Below are 18170 nucleotides of genomic sequence, written 5' to 3'. Positions count from 1 at the left end.
AGAATACAAACTGTACTATGTTGTCTCTTTATTACTTGTCAGGATACAAACTGTCCTATGTTGTCTCTTTATTACTGGTCAGGATACAAACTGTACTATGTTGTCTCTTTATTAATAGTCAGAATACAAACTGTACTATGTTGTCTCTTTATTACTGGTCAGGATACAAACTGTACTATGTTGTCTCTTTATTACTGGTCAGGATACAAACTGTACTATGTTGTCTCTTTATTACTTGTCAGGATAAAAAATGTACTATGTTGTCTCTTTATTACTTGACAGGATACAAACTGTACTATGTTGTCTCTTTATTACTGGTCAGGATACAAACTGTACTATGTTATCTCTTTATTCCTTGTCAGGATAAAAACTGTACCATGTTGTCTCTTTATTACTAGTCAGAATACAAACTGTACTATGTTGTCTCTTTATTACTTGTCAGGATACAAACTGTACTATGTTGTCTCTTTATTACTGGTCAGGATACAAACTGTACTATGTTGTCTCTTTATTACTAGTCAGAATACAAACTGTACTCTGTTGTCTCTTTATTACTGGTCAGGATACAAACTGTACTATGTTGTCTCTTTATTACTTGTCAGGATAAAAACTGTACTATGTTGTCTCTTTATTACTTGTCAGGATAAAAACTGTACTATGTTGTCTCTTTATTACTTGTCAGGATAAAAACTGTACTATGTTGTCTCTTTATTACTTGTCAGGATACAAACTGTACTATGTTGTCTCTTTATTACTAGTCAGAATACAAACTGTACTCTGTTGTCTCTTTATTACTGGTAAGGATACAAACTGTACTATGTTGTCTCTTTATTACTTGTCAGGATAAAAACTGTACTATGTTGTCTCTTTATTACTTGTCAGGATAAAACTGTACTATGTTGTCTCTTTATTACTTGTCAGGATAAAACTGTACTATGTTGTCTCTTTATTACTAGTCAGGATACAAACTGTACTATGATGTTTCTTTATTCCTTGTCAGGATAAAACTGTACCATGTTGTCTCTTTATTACTAGTCAGAATACAAACTGTACTATGTTGTCTCTTTATTACTTGTCAGGATACAAACTGTCCTATGTTGTCTCTTTATTACTGGTCAGGATACAAACTGTACTATGTTGTCTCTTTATTACTAGTCAGAATACAAACTGTACTCTGTTGTCTCTTTATTACTGGTCAGGATACAAACTGTACTCTGTTGTCTCTTTATTACTAGTCAGAATACAAACTGTACTATGTTGTCTCTTTATTACTTAAAAGGTTAAAAACTGTACTATGTTGTCTCTTTATTACTAGTCAGAATACAAACTGTACTATGTTGTCTCTTTATTACTGGTCAGGATACAAACTGTACTATGTTGTATCTTTATTACTTGTCAGGATAAAAACTGTACTATGTTGTCTCTTTATTACTTGTCAGGATAAAAACTGTACTATGTTGTCTCTTTATTACTTGTCACGATAAAAACTGTACTATGTTGTCTCTTTATTACTGGTCAGGATACAAACTGTACTATGTTGTCTCTTTATTACTTGTCAGGATAAAAACTGTACTATGTTGTCTCTTTATTACTTGTCAGGATAAAAACTGTACTATGTTGTCTTTTTATTACTGGTCAGAATAAAAACTGTACTATGTTGTCTCTTTATTACTGGTCAGGATACAAACTGTACTATGTTGTCTCTTTATTACTTGTCAGGATAAAAACTGTACTATGTTGTCTCTTTATTACTTGTCAGGATAAAAACTGTACTATGTTGTCTCTTTAATCCTTGTCAGGATGAAAACTGTACTCTGTTGTCTCTTTATTACTGGTCAGGATACAAACTGTACTATGTTGTCTCTTTATTCCTTGTCAGGATAAAAACTGTACTATGTTGTCTCTTTATTCCTTGTCAGGATGAAAACTGTACTCTGTTGTCTCTTTATTACTGGTCAGGATACAAACTGTACTATGTTGTCTCTTTATTCCTTGTCAGGATAAAAACTGTACTATATTGTCTCTTTATTACTAGTCAGAATACAAACTGTACTATGTTGTCTCTTTATTACTGGTCAGGATACAAACTGTACTATGTTGTCTCTTTATTACTGGTCAGGATACAAACTGTACTATGTTGTCTCTTTATTACTTGTCAGGATAAAAAATGTACTATGTTGTCTCTTTATTACTTGACAGGATACAAACTGTACTATGTTGTCTCTTTATTACTGGTCAGGATACAAACTGTACTATGTTATCTCTTTATTCCTTGTCAGGATAAAAACTGTACCATGTTGTCTCTTTATTACTAGTCAGAATACAAACTGTACTATGTTGTCTCTTTATTACTTGTCAGGATACAAACTGTACTATGTTTTCTCTTTATTACTGGTCAGGATACAAACTGTACTATGTTGTCTCTTTATTACTAGTCAGAATACAAACTGTACTCTGTTGTCTCTTTATTACTGGTCAGGATACAAACTGTACTATGTTGTCTCTTTATTACTTGTCAGGATAAAAACTGTACTATGTTGTCTCTTTATTACTAGTCAGAATACAAACTGTACTATGTTGTCTCTTTATTACTTGTCAGGATACAAACTGTACTATGTTGTCTCTTTATTACTGGTCAGGATACAAACTGTACTCTGTTGTCTCTTTATTACTGGTCAGGATACAAACTGTACTATGTTGTCTCTTTATTACTTGTCAGGATAAAAACTGTACTATGTTGTCCCTTTATTACTGGTCAGGATACAAACTATACTATGTTGTCTCTTTATTACTAGTCAGGATACAAACTGTACTATGTTGTCTCTTTATTCCTTGTCAGGATAAAAACTGTACTATGATGTTTCTTTATTCCTTGTGAGGATAAAAACTGTACCATGTTGTATCTTTATTACTAGTCAGAATACAAACTGTACTATGTTGTCTCTTTATTACTTGTCAGGATAAAAACTGTACTATGTTGTTTCTTTATTACTGGTCAGGATACAAACTGTACTATGTTGTCTCTTTATTACTGGTCAGGATACAAACTGTACTATGTTGTCTCTTTATTACTGGTCAGGATACAAACTGTACTATGTTGTCTCTTTATTCCTTGTCAGGATAAAAACTGTACTATGTTGTCTCTTTATTCCTTGTCAGGATGAAAACTGTACTCTGTTGTCTCTTTATTACTGGTCAGGATACAAACTGTACTATGTTGTCTCTTTATTCCTTGTCAGGATAAAAACTGTACCATGTTGTCTCTTTATTCCTTGTCAGGATAAAAACTGTACTATGTTGTCTCCTTATTACTTGTCAGGATAAAAACTGTACTATGTTGTCTCTTTATTACTAGTCAGGATACAAACTGTACTATGTTGTCTCTTTATTCCTTGTCAGGATAAAAACTGTACTATGTTGTCTCTTTATTCCTTGTCAGGATGAAAACTGTACTCTGTTGTCTCTTTTTTACTGGTCAGGATACAAACTGTACTATGTTGTCTCTTTATTTTATGTCAGGATAAAAACTGTACTATGTTGTCTCTTTATTACTTGACAGGATACAAACTGTACTATGTTGTCTCTTTATTACTGGTCAGGATACAAACTGTACTATGTTGTCTCTTTATTACTTGTCAGGATAAAAACTGTACTCTGTTGTCTCTTTATTACTGGTCAGGATACAAACTGTACTATGTTGTCTCTTTATTACTTGTCAGGTTACAAATTGTACTATGTTGTCTCTTTATTACTAGTCAGAATACAAACTGTACTATGTTGTCTCTTTATTACTGGTCAGGATACAAACTGTACTATGTTGTCTCTTTATTACTTGTCAGGTTACAAACTGTACTATGTTGTCTCTTTATTACTTGTCAGGACAAAACTGTACTATGTTGTCTCTTTATTACTAGTCAGAATACAAACTGTACTATGTTGTCTCTTTATTCCTTCTCAGGATAAAACTGTACTATGTTGTCTCTTTATTACTAGTCAGAATACAAACTGTACTATGTTGTCTCTTTATTACTTGTCAGGATACAAACTGTACTATGTTGTCTCTTTATTACTGGTCAGGATACAAACTGTACTATGTTGTCTCTTTATTACTGGTCAGGATACAAACTGTACTATGTTGTCTCTTTATTACTTGTCAGGATACAAACTGTACTATGTTGTCTCTTTATTACTGGTCAGGATACAAACTGTACTCTGTTGTCTCTTTATTACTGGTCAGGATAAAAACTGTACTATGTTGTCTCTTTATTACTGGTCAGGATACAAACTGTACTCTGTTGTCTCTTTATTACAGGTCAGGATACACACTGTACTATGTTGTCTCTTTATTACTGGTCAGGATACAAACTGTACTATGTTGTCTCTTTATTACTGGTCAGGATACAAACTGTACTATATTGTCTCTTTATTACTAGTCAAAATACAAACTGTACTATGTTGTCTCTTTATTACTAGTCAGGATACAAACTGTACTATGTTGTCTCTTTATTACTTGTCAGGATAAAAACTGTACTATGTTGTCTCTTTATTACTTGTCAGGATAAAAACTGTACTATGTTGTCTCTTTATTACTGGTCAGGATACAAACTGTACTATGTTATCTCTTTATTCCTTGTCAGGATAAAACTGTACCATGTTGTCTCTTTATTACTAGTCAGAATACAAACTGTACTATGTTGTCTCTTTATTACTTGTCAGGATACAAACTGTACTATGTTGTCTCTTTATTACTGGTCAGGATACAAACTGTACTATGTTGTCTCTTTATTACTAGTCAGAATACAAACTGTACTATGTTGTCTCTTTATTACTGGTCAGGATACAAACTGTACTATGTTGTCTCTTTATTACTGGTCAGGATACAAACTGTACTATGTTGTCTCTTTATTACTTGTCAGGATACAAACTGTACTATGTTGTCTCTTTATTACTTGTCAGGATAAAAACTGTACTATGTTGTCTCTTTATTACTAGTCAGGATACAAACTGTACTATGATGTTTCTTTATTCCTTGTCAGGATAAAAACTGTACCATGTTGTCTCTTTATTACTAGTCAGAATACAAACTGTACTATGTTGTCTCTTTATTACTTGTCAGGATACAAACTGTCCTATGTTGTCTCTTTATTACTGGTCAGGATACAAACTGTACTATGTTGTCTCTTTATTACTAGTCAGAATACAAACTGTACTATGTTGTCTCTTTATTACTGGTCAGGATACAAACTGTACTATGTTGTCTCTTTATTACTGGTCAGGATACAAACTGTACTATGTTGTCTCTTTATTACTTGTCAGGATACAAACTGTACTATGTTGTCTCTTTATTACTTGTCAGGATACAAACTGTACTATGTTGTCTCTTTATTACTGGTCAGGATACAAACTGTACTATGTTATCTCTTTATTACTTGTCAGGATAAAACTGTACCTATGTTGTCTCTTTATTACTAGTCAGAATACAAACTGTACTATGTTGTCTCTTTATTACTTGTCAGGATACAAACTGTACTATGTTGTCTCTTTATTACTGGTCAGGATACAAACTGTACTATGTTGTCTCTTTATTACTAGTCAGAATACAAACTGTACTATGTTGTCTCTTTATTACTGGTCAGGATACAAACTGTACTATGTTGTCTCTTTATTACTTGTCAGGATAAAAACTGTACTATGTTGTCTCTTTATTACTTGTCAGGATAAAAACTGTACTATGTTGTCTCTTTATTACTTGTCAGGATACAAACTGTACTATGTTGTCTCTTTATTACTTGTCAGGATACAAACTGTACTATGTTGTCTCTTTATTACTAGTCAGAATACAAACTGTACTCTGTTGTCTCTTTATTACTGGTCAGGATACAAACTGTACTATGTTGTCTCTTTATTACTTGTCAGGATAAAACTGTACTATGTTGTCTCTTTATTACTTGTCAGGATAAAACTGTACTATGTTGTCTCTTTATTACTTGTCAGGATAAAAACTGTACTATGTTGTCTCTTTATTACTAGTCAGGATACAAACTGTACTATGATGTTTCTTTATTCCTTGTCAGGATAAAAACTGTACCATGTTGTCTCTTTATTACTAGTCAGAATACAAACTGTACTATGTTGTCTCTTTATTACTTGTCAGGATACAAACTGTCCTATGTTGTCTCTTTATTACTGGTCAGGATACAAACTGTACTATGTTGTCTCTTTATTACTAGTCAGAATACAAACTGTACTCTGTTGTCTCTTTATTACTGGTCAGGATACAAACTGTACTCTGTTGTCTCTTTATTACTAGTCAGAATACAAACTGTACTATGTTGTCTCTTTATTACTTGTCAGGATACAAACTGTACTATGTTGTCTCTTTATTACTAGTCAGAATACAAACTGTACCATGTTGTCTCTTTATTACTAGTCAGAATACAAACTGTACTATGTTGTCTCTTTATTACTTGTCAGGATACAAACTGTACTATGTTGTCTCTTTATTACTGGTCAGGATACAAACTGTACTATGTTGTCTCTTTATTACTAGTCAGAATACAAACTGTACTCTGTTGTCTGTTTATTACTGGTCAGGATAAAAACTGTACTATGTTGTCTCTTTATTACTAGTCAGAATACAAACTGTACTATGTTGTCTCTTTATTACTTGTCAGGATACAAACTGCACTATGTTGTCTCTTTATTACTGGTCAGGATACAAACTGTACTCTGTTGTCTCTTTATTACTGGTCAGGATACAAACTGTACTATGTTGTCTCTTTATTACTTGTCAGGATACAAACTGTACTATGTTGTCTCTTTATTACTGGTCAGGATACAAACTGTACTATGTTGTCTCTTTATTACTGGTCAGGATACAAACTGTACTATGTTGTCTCTTTATTACTGGTCAGGATACAAACTGTACTCTGTTGTCTCTTTATTACTGGTCAGGATACACACTGTACTATGTTGTCTCTTTATTACTGGTCAGGATACAAACTGTACTATGTTGTCTCTTTATTACTGGTCAGGATACAAACTGTACTATGTTGTCTCTTTATTACTGGTCAGGATACAAACTGTACTATGTTGTCTCTTTATTAGCATTTGCCAAAACGACGAAATGAGTAAAGAAATTTCAAGCCACTAATTACGTATATACATATGTATATGTATGTATTTCTTTAATTGATTACAAATTTACATAATACGTTATACAGTAATCTGTTCATTTTATAAAACTTATATGTAACAATCACGTGAGCCACACGTATAATGGCAAGAATTCTTGCACTATTTGCCGTATTTCTTTTTCACCTTCTCTTACGTAAAAAGATATTGTCTACAACAGAAAGGTAAATACACATTTTTATGTGATGTTGTCCATTCTTTTAAATATATATGATTCGTAAAACAAGAACTACGAGACAAAAAGCAAGAATCGACGTGCGTTTTTACAGAAATTTTACTATTAATAATATTTTAAAAGTGTTTCAGTTAAGATGAAACCTCTTTACATTTAAGAGTGTTCTTATATTTTTGTCACTATGTTACTATTTAATAACATAACTATTAATAAATGTCCAAGAATACTCTCGATTGCAAGAATAAAATTGTGGTGGCGTTCTTGTCTTTATTGCGTAAAATCACATAACTCTGATGAAATCGAATTATATTTAGAATAACAAAGTTACGTAAGTAGCGTTTTTTCTCAGCAAAACTCTGGAAAATAATAAAAAAACACACTAAAATGATCATATTTCTTACAGCATCAAACAGCACAAAATGGAAAGATTTTTATGCCGGAGCTGAAATAGATGTCATGGATCACATTCGGTTCACTGCTTATGAAGACGTTCCTGTGATCTCAAGAATATTAGTTCTTGATTCGAGTAAGTGTTATCAAATTTTGTCATAAAATGTCAAAGAAAGTATTTCATTTCATTTTTAAAATTACATCGTTTTCTGTTATTTTTTAAAGGAATAACAAACTTTTGTAACGAAACATACTTTGTATTGCCCAACGTACCTTTTTCAGAATATGTTTTGTATAAGTAAGATATTACAAATATAAAGACATATAACTGTGTTGTTCGGCCAAAACAATCTGTACAATAAAGTGCACTATTAACAAAAGTTATAGTTTAGCTATTTTCTACTTTATGTAGCTCAGATTGTAGTAATACATACTACAACATATTTTCAAAGGAAGTGTCCTACTGGACTCTTACTTCACTAAATCCATCAAAAATGCATAGAAGATATACACATTTCACACAGTAAACTTATTTCATAAAAATCATAATTACCTTTGATAGAATTTTTTAAATTCATGCACTGATAATGTTTATAACTTACAGTTGAGTGTAAAATGAGTTCTGAATATTAGGTGTACGTTCAAATATATTGAACAAAAAGAGCTAAATGTTGACCCAAATTTTTGCGCACGCTCACATAAACCGTTTACTTTCGGTCATTCGGACTAAAGACGGCTACCTGTTTAGGAGAGGAAACTTCTACAGTATATTTTAAAGAATCATTTTTGGTTCTCTGAAGTATACGTCTGTTCCAAGTACACCCTCTACCCCCAGTGACATAGCGGTATGTGTGAGATCTTAAACCGCTAGAAATGGGATTTCGATACTTTAGGTGGGCACAATACAAACGACCCTGAGTGCAGCTTCGATTTTCACTACAAGCAAAACAACTGTTCCGAGTAATAGTGTTGAGAACCTAAAATTAATATTGGTCACTACTGAGTGTTACTTTCTTAGTTGCTCTGGATTATTGATTGGTAATGGCAAAATATCAGAATATCTAATCAAAAACACGTTAAGTGTGAAAAATAAGTTACGTAAAAAATTAAAGGAAGTAAATATGCAATCCAAAGTGATACCTACACTTATAGCACTGATAAAAATTGTATATCAAACATTCATTCATTAGTTAGTTAGACCGCATAATTTATTTTTCCATCATCATGCCTAATGATGAATAAAAAGCAAGGTATTGTTAAGTTAATAACCAACATCTGACAAAAACTAGCAACAAAATATGACATTCCAGTTAATACCAAAAACCAGGCACAAAACTGAGGTCTATACTATGTAAAATCTACACTGACAAACACAACACCAACATTATTTATAAAATACAATGCGATAAGCGCCACGACTTATATATTAAAGAAATAAGAAGAAAAATGGAAACCAGATTTAAAGAACACAAAAAGTCACCTTCACACATTTTCGAACACTGCAAATTAAATAAACACAACATAACCACAAAAAAACACCCAAATGCTAAATAAAGAAACAAACATAAAGAAACGCAAAATTAAAGAAGCCTTACTTATACAACAACTTAAACCCAAAATAAACCAATAAAAAATAACACCTTTATGCCTACATTAATAAATATATCCAACGTCTAAGCACGCCCTCTTACACTCAATTACACAATCGCCTTCAAATATGTGGTCAGCTACCTGTTAGTAACCATTTTTTTGTGAACCTGACGATGACCGAAGAAGGTCGAAACGTTGTTCGCTCCTCTACGTAGTGCTTTCTCTACTCATACCAGCCTTTATAAATACATAATTATCTCTCTGTTAAATGAACTACACTTTCACCAATTCGAAGTTAACTCGTTTATCGTGAGCCCTAGATAAGACATGAAGGAAGTTTCAGACCGGAAAGAAGACTCAAAATTGTTTGTAACTTTGTGAAACTCCTGTATATAAATAATTATTTTTAAATACTATTATTGTAAGCTGTGTTATTGTTTATACATCGAAATATATTTGTATTAAGAAAGGAAACTGTTTGTATCAATATTTTTAGCAAGTGTCAGAAATTGTATATATATATAGACATTTATTTAACTTCTAAATTCAAATTGCAATTTAAACTTAGTTTCCGAAATTGCAACATAACAAATGCTACAATTGACCCTCACTTTTTATTTCATTCCTTCAGGTCATACGGTGAATCATGAATTCACGCGTTGAATATTGAGTAAAAAAGATGTGTGTTGTACCTGCTCTCTCAACAAAATTATCTAGTTCTTCTCGCTAAGTGCGTCGACCTAATTTGGACCTGCCTTTCACTCAAAAAGACAACAAACAAGAAGAAAAACTGAATTTAGGAAATTAACAATGTAATTTGAGTCGAGGAGGGTACTTTTTATATGCAAAAACGGCTCGTTTGGGTTGAGAAAATATTTTACATAGAAGAGCGAACAACGTTTCGACCTTCTTCAGTCCTCGTCAGGTTCACAAAGAAAGAGGTAACTGACCGGAAGCTGACCACATGTTTGAAAGGGGTTGTGTAACTGAGTGTCGGAATGTAGAGGGCGGTATTAGATGTTTGAATATATAATTTTATTTATTTTATTATATTAATATAGGTATCAAGGCGTTCCTTTATATTGGTTTATTTTTGGTTTAAGTTGTTGTATAAGTAAGGCTTCTTTAATTTTGCGTTTGCTTATGTTTGTTTCTTTATTTAGTATTTGAGTGTTTTCTATGGTTATGTTGTGTTTATTTGACTTGCAGTGTTCGAAAACGTGTGAAGGTGACTTTTTATGTTCTTTGAATCTGGTTTCCATTTTTCTACTTGTTTCTCCAATATAGAAGTCGTGGCAGTTATCACATTGTATTTTATAAATAATGTTGGTGTGGTGTTTGTCAGTGTAGTTTTTACATAGTATAGACCTCAGTTTTGTGCCTGGTTTTTGAATAAATTAGGTATTAACTGGAATGTCATATTTTGTTACTAATTTTTGCCAAATGTTGGTTATTTGTTTGCTGATGTCAGGAATATATGGTATATAGCAGTATATGGTTTCGTGATTTTTTTATTCGTTAGATATATTAACTTTAGTTGGTTGATTTTGCTTTCTATCTAAGTGTATGCGTATAATGTTTTCTACAGTTTGTGGAGGAAACTTATTGATGTTGATGAAGTATTGTTTTATTTTGTCTAATTCATCGTTAATTTTATCTGGTGAGCATAGTTTTATGGCTGTGTTTATTTGATTTCTTAGTATGTTGAGTTTTTGTTTTGTTTCATCTGCTGAGTCCCAAGGAATGTATAGTCCAGTATGGGTGATTTTTCGGTGGATTTCTGTTTTAAATTGTGTGTCTGTTCTTGTAATTTTAAGGTTAAGAAATGATATTTGATTGTTTTCTTCCTGTTCACATGTGAAGTTAATGTTGGGATGTATAGAGTTAATGTGATTGAAAAAATTAAGTATGTGTTCTGTAGTTTTGAATCCCGCAACCGTGTCATCTACATATCTGTACCAGTATAGTGGTGGATGTAATGCTGTGTTAATTGCTTGTGTTTCAACTTGTGTCATAAAAATATTGGCTAGAACTGGTGATACTGGGTTACCCATGCTTAGGCCATTTGTTTGTATATAGTTTTGGTTGTTGAACATGAAGTTTGTCTTTATCGTGGTGAATTCTATGAAGGTTGCTAACTGGTTACTGGAAATTTCTATAGTTGGGTTAGGGTCTCGGATATAGAGTTCTAAGGCTATCTTGCAGGCTTCAGTGGTTGGAACTTTTGTAAAGAGATATATAACATCGAAACTGGCCATTAAGGCTTTATGATTAAGTTGATTAAGATTAGACTTGAAATTAAAAGAGTCTTTGATGAATGAGCTGGCTGATGTTACATATTTGGAGAATGCCCATGGTATGTATTTATCAAGATTGTAATTAAACGATTCATATGTGGACATTATTGGTCGTAATGGACAATCTGGTTTATGAGGTTTGGGGATGCCGTATATTTGTGGTGTGCGTGAGTCGGTTTTACGTAGGTTGGAATAAAGTGTTTGTGAAATTGTGTTGGCTTTTTTCATTTGTAGTAGTAATTTGTTCAGTTGCGTATCGTGTGTCTTTGCTGGATTTGTGTGTATTGGTTTAAATTTGTTCGTGTCTGATAGGATGTTATTCATTTTTCGGATGTATTCATTCGTGTTCATTATGACTATAGCGTTACCTTTATCTGCTTTTAGAATTTTTATGTTTTTGTCTTGTTTTATGTTTTTAATTAATGTCACTTTTTGTAAGGTTGTTTTTTAGTTTTCTGTTTTGTGAAATTATGTTGATGGTTTTGTGAGAAAATTCTTTGAAAAAATCGTTTAAGATGTTGTTTTTAGGTGTTTCTGGAAAATATAAATTTGTAATTTTACCTGGGAAGTTTAGCTGTTGGATGTCAATAAAATTATCTAAGTTGTCTTCTTTCTGTTGGTTGTGTTTGGTTGTTTCCTTGTTTTTCTTCTCTGTAGAAAGTATCACAAGGCTCCTGGCTAGGTCTTCTAAACATGTTTCGATTTCTATGGTTGGAATGTACCTAGGTGCTATTGCGAAGTTGAGTCCTTTGTTAAGTAGATGTATCTCGTCTGTGTTTAATTGACGGTCGGATCAGTTAATTATGAGGTTAGTCAACGGTTTGTCGTTTTGGTGTCTTTTCTGTTGTTTGCATCTTATTTTTTCTAGTTTTTTGTTGTGGCAGATCTTTTTCTCTCTGTCGTTCTTAGTATTGATTTGGTTTATGTTTCCTTGTATAAGTCCGTAAATCTCTGGTTTAATGCAGTATGCCAGTTGGTGGTCTAGGTTCATTTTTTGTTTTTGTAAGTCATGTAGTTCTTTGTATTTTGTGTTCAACATGGCTTTAAGTAGTTTTTCTGTAAATTTTGGATAATGTTTGTGTATGTATTAAAAGTCAAATAAACACAACATAACCATAGAAAACACTCAAATACTAAATAAAGAAACAAACATAAACAAACGCAAAATTAAAGAAACCTTACTTATACAACAACTTAAACCCAAAATAAACCAATATAAAGGAACGCCTTTAAACCTATATTAATATAATAAAATAAATAAAATTATATATTCAAACATCTAATACCGCCCTCTACATTCCGACACTCAGTTACACAACCCCTTTCAAACATGTGGTCAGCTTCCGGTCAGTTACCTCTTTCTTTGTGAACCTGACGATGACCGAAGAAGGTCGAAACTTTGTTCACTCTTCTGTGTAAAATATTTTCTCAACCCAAACGAGCAGTTTTTGGATATAAATTTCTCAACAAGTGGGTTTCTCGACATCACCGAGGAGGGTACTGTACTATTATAACAACAGGAGAAGTTTCTCACTTTTTCACTGAATAACAAAAGAACCAAAACAAAATCTTACTTGTGATATACACTTCAGTTCTTAAATCGTTCAGTCTTCCATCTAATCTGGAACTAAATATTTTACCAACGATCTAGGTCCACGATAATTAAATTAATTCTAATTTGATATTGTTACACTTCATTTAAGCTAGCTAGCTTGGTTGACCTCACACTGCTTATAAGCTGACATTTTATTTAAAAAAAAATATTTAATGTCCGCGTTAAAACACTAACGTCCAAAGTTAATTCAATGAAGTTGAATGGTCAAATTATGTAGTTTTTTTATCAATAAGTGTCATTCACAATTATAGCTTCTGAGGCTTTTAATTTACTGACTGAAGCTGACCAGCAATAATAATCTATTACTGTCTCTCGCCTAGGTGTTTTTATATGAATCATACGAGATTCTCGAACCTACAACATTGTTCCAGAACATGCTAGCGGTTTTGTAAAACAAACGTTGTTGATTCTTACTCCCTAAAATTTTCTAAAAATGTAGAGAACAGGTGGGGCTTGGGCAATACGCATTCAACAATGTACGTTACCTGTATAAAAAAATACATTGAAACAAGCGTATGTATTAAAATAAATGCATAAAAGTAAACCTCTTACACTTATATAATATACTCAAATACAAAATTTGTAAAACTAAGAGGTGAAGTATTTTTTCGTCAAAATAACGTATTTTGTGTCTCAGACTAATCAATGTGTATGTTTGGTACTTTTTTCTAACGAAACGTTTTGAACTTTATTTATTACAATCCTTGTATCAGATTATAATTAGAGTTTGATAATTGAGAGAACAAAAACAAACAAATATTTTTAGAACGATTAGAAAGATAAAATGAGCATAAATCTATATATCCACAACGCTTTGCCATAACTCTTACTATACTCGGACGATAACATCCAAAGATTCTTGTTTCGTATCCTGTTGTCACAACATTTTTTTTAAGTTTTAATACTGAGTTTACTGGTTAAATCCTATAGTTCTGCCAAACTAAAGTAACCTAACAACTGACTGGAGTTGATGTTACTGGCAATATGTTTTTATTTTTTTATGATTTCAAAGCTATAAAGGTGTATAGCTTTGCGCGAAGATTCTAAAATCTAGCAAATATAAACCGCTTTTGGAACTTGAAAGTTGGTTCACCTACGTTAAGTTTTTGGTAGTTAACTGCTATCGCTCACTTATTTTTTTCCTTTTTACTCTCGGATGGATAATTTCACTCTACAAGTATCAGAAACATAAACTTGTAAATGACTTTTTAAAAAGAAAATGAAATTAAAACAAAGACAACATGAATTACAAAGAAAAGTTAGTCTCACAGTTTTGAGATTTTAAGCAAAAATAATATCGATTTATATTTATTTATTTTTAAGCCTTAAAGTGAACCAGTGGACTGTGTAATGCAAACCATGTAACTGATTTTCCGTGATTCCTGTCTTATTACCGTAAAAAAGTAAACAAAATTAAAGAAATCGTCGAGACATAAGTATCGTAAAGTTATCAGCGAATTGTGTTTACTAGCTGTCTTTCTTCCAGTGTATAACGACAACAGCGATGCTATTAGTACAGAACAATAAGCCTTCTTGCTGTATTTATTAAATTCAGTAAACCCGTTAAGATATCCTAGCAGTAATAAAGATATTTTAAACATCTTAGTTCTGAAAATTCTTAGGCAAAGATCTGCCAATCTTGAGCATACCAAACTTGAAACTCAAACTCATAACAGTTTGACCAATTGTAAGAGTCCCTAATAGGTAGAATGACCTTAAAAGACATTTTATATGAGAATATAAACTTTCAACAAATTAATTGTTATTAGATACAGTGTGTAATTGGTATGTAATTAATGTTTAGGTGTAAATTATGCGTTTTTATTTATTGTTTGAACAAAACCTATAATGTTCATTTCAGAGCAAACGGTTCGAACGATCGTAAAACTAAGTTGCACCAGTTTTCTTACGCCTCGCCTTCATTTGAATACTACAGTGTTGGATTTCAAGCCTGGAGAAATGTTCAAATTCAAAATTGATACTTTTGTCAGTTGTAAGTGTTGTTACAATATAAACAGAGACTAGTTATATAAGGTGATAATTTCAAGTAATTAGAGTTGCTGTTTTGTTTCTTTACACCAGCCCAAGCAAATGAAACAGCATGAATATTTAAGTGTGCGAATTTAGGTGTTAACAATTAGTAGGCCTGGCATGGCCAGGTTGTTAAGGTACTCGATTCATAATCCGACGGTCGCGAGTTCGAATCCTCGTTACACCAAACATGCTCGCCCTTTCAACTGTGGGAGCGTTATAATATGACGGTCAATCCCAATATTCATTGGTAAAAGAGTAGCTCAAGAGTTGGCGGTGAGTGGTTATGACTAGCTGCCTTTCCTCTAGTCTTACACTGCTAAATTAGGGACGGCTAGCGCAGACAGCCCTCGTATGGCTTTGCGCAAAATTCAAACCAAAACCAAAACAATCAGTATACAATATTTATAAAAATTAAACGTAGAAACATTTGTGTAATTAGGCTGTTTGATTCCTCACTTTAACCTAACTGCACAAGTGATATAAGAAACACTCCATTACCTTAAAATGTCACATCAAAAACTTTTATGAACAGAACATGTATTGCATATAAAATAGACAAACGTCAAACATTCAAATAAATTTTAACAATTGCGATTCTGTTTCATCATGAAAATTATCAATAGCATAATAATTTTTATTAATAATTAGATTTATTGTTTGTTTGTTTGTTTTGGAATTTCGCATAAAGCTACTCGGAGGCTATCTGTGCTAGCCGTCCCTAATTTAGTAGTGTAAGGCTAGAGGGAAGGCAGCTAGTGCTCTCCACCCACCGCCAACTCTTGGGCTACTCTTTTACCAACGAAAAGTGGGATTGACAGTCACATTATAACGCCCCCACGGCTGGGAGGGCGAGCATGTTTGGCGCGATTCGGGCGCAAACCCGCGACCCTCAGATTACGAAGCGCACGTTTTAACGCGCTAGGCCATGCCAGGCCACATTAGATTTATGGTTTGTCTTCTAACTTTAACATGTGTAGTTAATATATAATACATAAAAATGCGTTATTGTAAAGTGATTCAGCATTATATACAGCATTTCTGTGTCATCCATGTGCGATTCAAATAGAAGAATTTTACCTGTGATAGTCACGAGTGAAGAGGCCCGGCATGGCCAGGCGGTTATGGCGCTCAATTCTTAATATAAGAGTCGCGTTTTCGAATCCCTGTCGCATTAAACATGTTGGCTTTTTCAACAGTGGGGGGAGCTATAATGCTATGGTGAATCCTACTATTCGTTGGTAAAAGAGTAGCCCACGAGTTGGCGGTGGATGGTGATAACTAACTGCATTCCCTCCAGTTTTACACTGCTAAATTAAGGACGGCTAGCGCAAATAGCACACGTGTAGCTGTACGCGAAATTAAAAAACAAACAAATACGAGTTAAGAACAAAAAATGTTGTTTATAGCTTTATATAGGGATTACTTCAGAAACTTGAATTTGTGACGCGAGAATTAGCGTATGTGTAACATATACATATAAATGATTAAAGTGTATATTTAATTTATATAGTAATGTTGTTGTCAATTTGTCTCCAGGTTCCGATCTAGATAAACCTTCTTTTATTGAGAAAATCTTAATGTCACATTCAGGAAAGTGGTTAGATAGGTTTATAATACAAGAGCATTTCCTGAGTATACCAACACATCTAGAGCTGGTTCCAGATATATCCATTGAACAAAGGAAAGGATTAACGCTGAGAATTGAGGAACCCAATAATGACATATTAAGGTAAGATTAATGTTAATATTTTGATTATTGTATGAATATCATAATGTCTTTAAAAATAGTATGAGCATTTTAACCAGTGCTGTCAACATCAAACTGAATTTATTGTGTTTTGTTTGTTTAAGTAATACGAAGATCATAACCGACATTGCCTCCACAAAATATCTTGATCAGGCGTATAAAACTCACTACTCTAAGTGTATTTCAATATTTTTAGAAGTGATATGTTATGAAACTTGAAAAAGTAAGTTCGTTGTTAATCTCTACATGTATCGTCGTTGTATCTTATTATTGAAGAACATTCCTGGATGTCACAGGAGCGTGGTCTAGACAAATACTATAATCGTTATTCTTCTATTTTTCCTTTCTTTGTAACGGGCGCCATTATTGTAAAAAAAAGAAAAAAAGAAAATTTTAAACAAGTAAAGTACAAAATGGTATTACGTAACTTGTTAGGGGCAGATAAAATTGAAATGAAATAAGTTACAACAACCAAATGTAACACAGTTATAACTTAAATTTTAGGTAATATTTTGGAATACACAACTTATTAAATTATTAATATTTGTTATAAAAACGCAAATAGGTATGAATTGTTTAGCAATAAATTATGTCTTAATGATTCATTAAAATAGTTGTAGTGATAATATATGTGTAGAACGTACGTTTCTGTAGCACCTATTCCTCTGGTGCTAAATTAAAAAGTTTGTATTTTAGTTACGAAGTGAAATGCGTAGATGAAGCATTTCTGATATATTATGTGATTAGTTATAAAGTTTAATAGCATTATAAATTTATGAGTTCGTATTAATGTTATGTTCTTTGAATTATGCATTCATAATAATACCAAAGTGTAACGTATATTTTATAATGTATAGGCGAATGATGATGGAATATTTTTTTACGTTAACACATTTGTAGAACTTCATCTAACAGAACAAGAATTAACGACTTTTCCACAAAAGTATTCATTTTTTTATTCTCAAATTTAATAGACATAACTGAACATTATATAACATAACTATAACACTATAACATCAGTTTCTTCTTCAATATATCATTATTATTTAAACATTGAAAAATAGTTTCTCATACTTTTTTCTGCTCTGATAGGTAAGCCCATTGTTCACCACATTTATATTGATTTTA

The 18170-nt window shown here is 32.4% G+C and overlaps 1 protein-coding gene across 1 annotated transcript in view; it reads left to right on the top strand.

Moving 5' to 3' along the window:
• Positions 1 to 18170, top strand: part of LOC143236505 (uncharacterized) — a 147855-nt gene that overhangs the window by 31811 nt on the left and 97874 nt on the right. The window contains exons 8-10 of the mRNA XM_076474802.1: positions 7773 to 7895; positions 15123 to 15254; positions 16832 to 17024. Of these exons, the coding sequence (XP_076330917.1) occupies positions 7773 to 7895; positions 15123 to 15254; positions 16832 to 17024 (448 nt within the window). The remainder of the gene's footprint in view (positions 1 to 7772; positions 7896 to 15122; positions 15255 to 16831; positions 17025 to 18170) is intronic.

Source organism: Tachypleus tridentatus, chromosome 13 (genome assembly GCF_004210375.1).
Source record: "Tachypleus tridentatus isolate NWPU-2018 chromosome 13, ASM421037v1, whole genome shotgun sequence".
In the NCBI taxonomy this organism is placed as follows: Eukaryota; Metazoa; Arthropoda; class Merostomata; order Xiphosura; family Limulidae; genus Tachypleus; species Tachypleus tridentatus.
The sequence above is the reverse complement of the archived record's forward strand: the minus strand, read 5'-3'. Positions and strand labels throughout refer to the sequence as shown.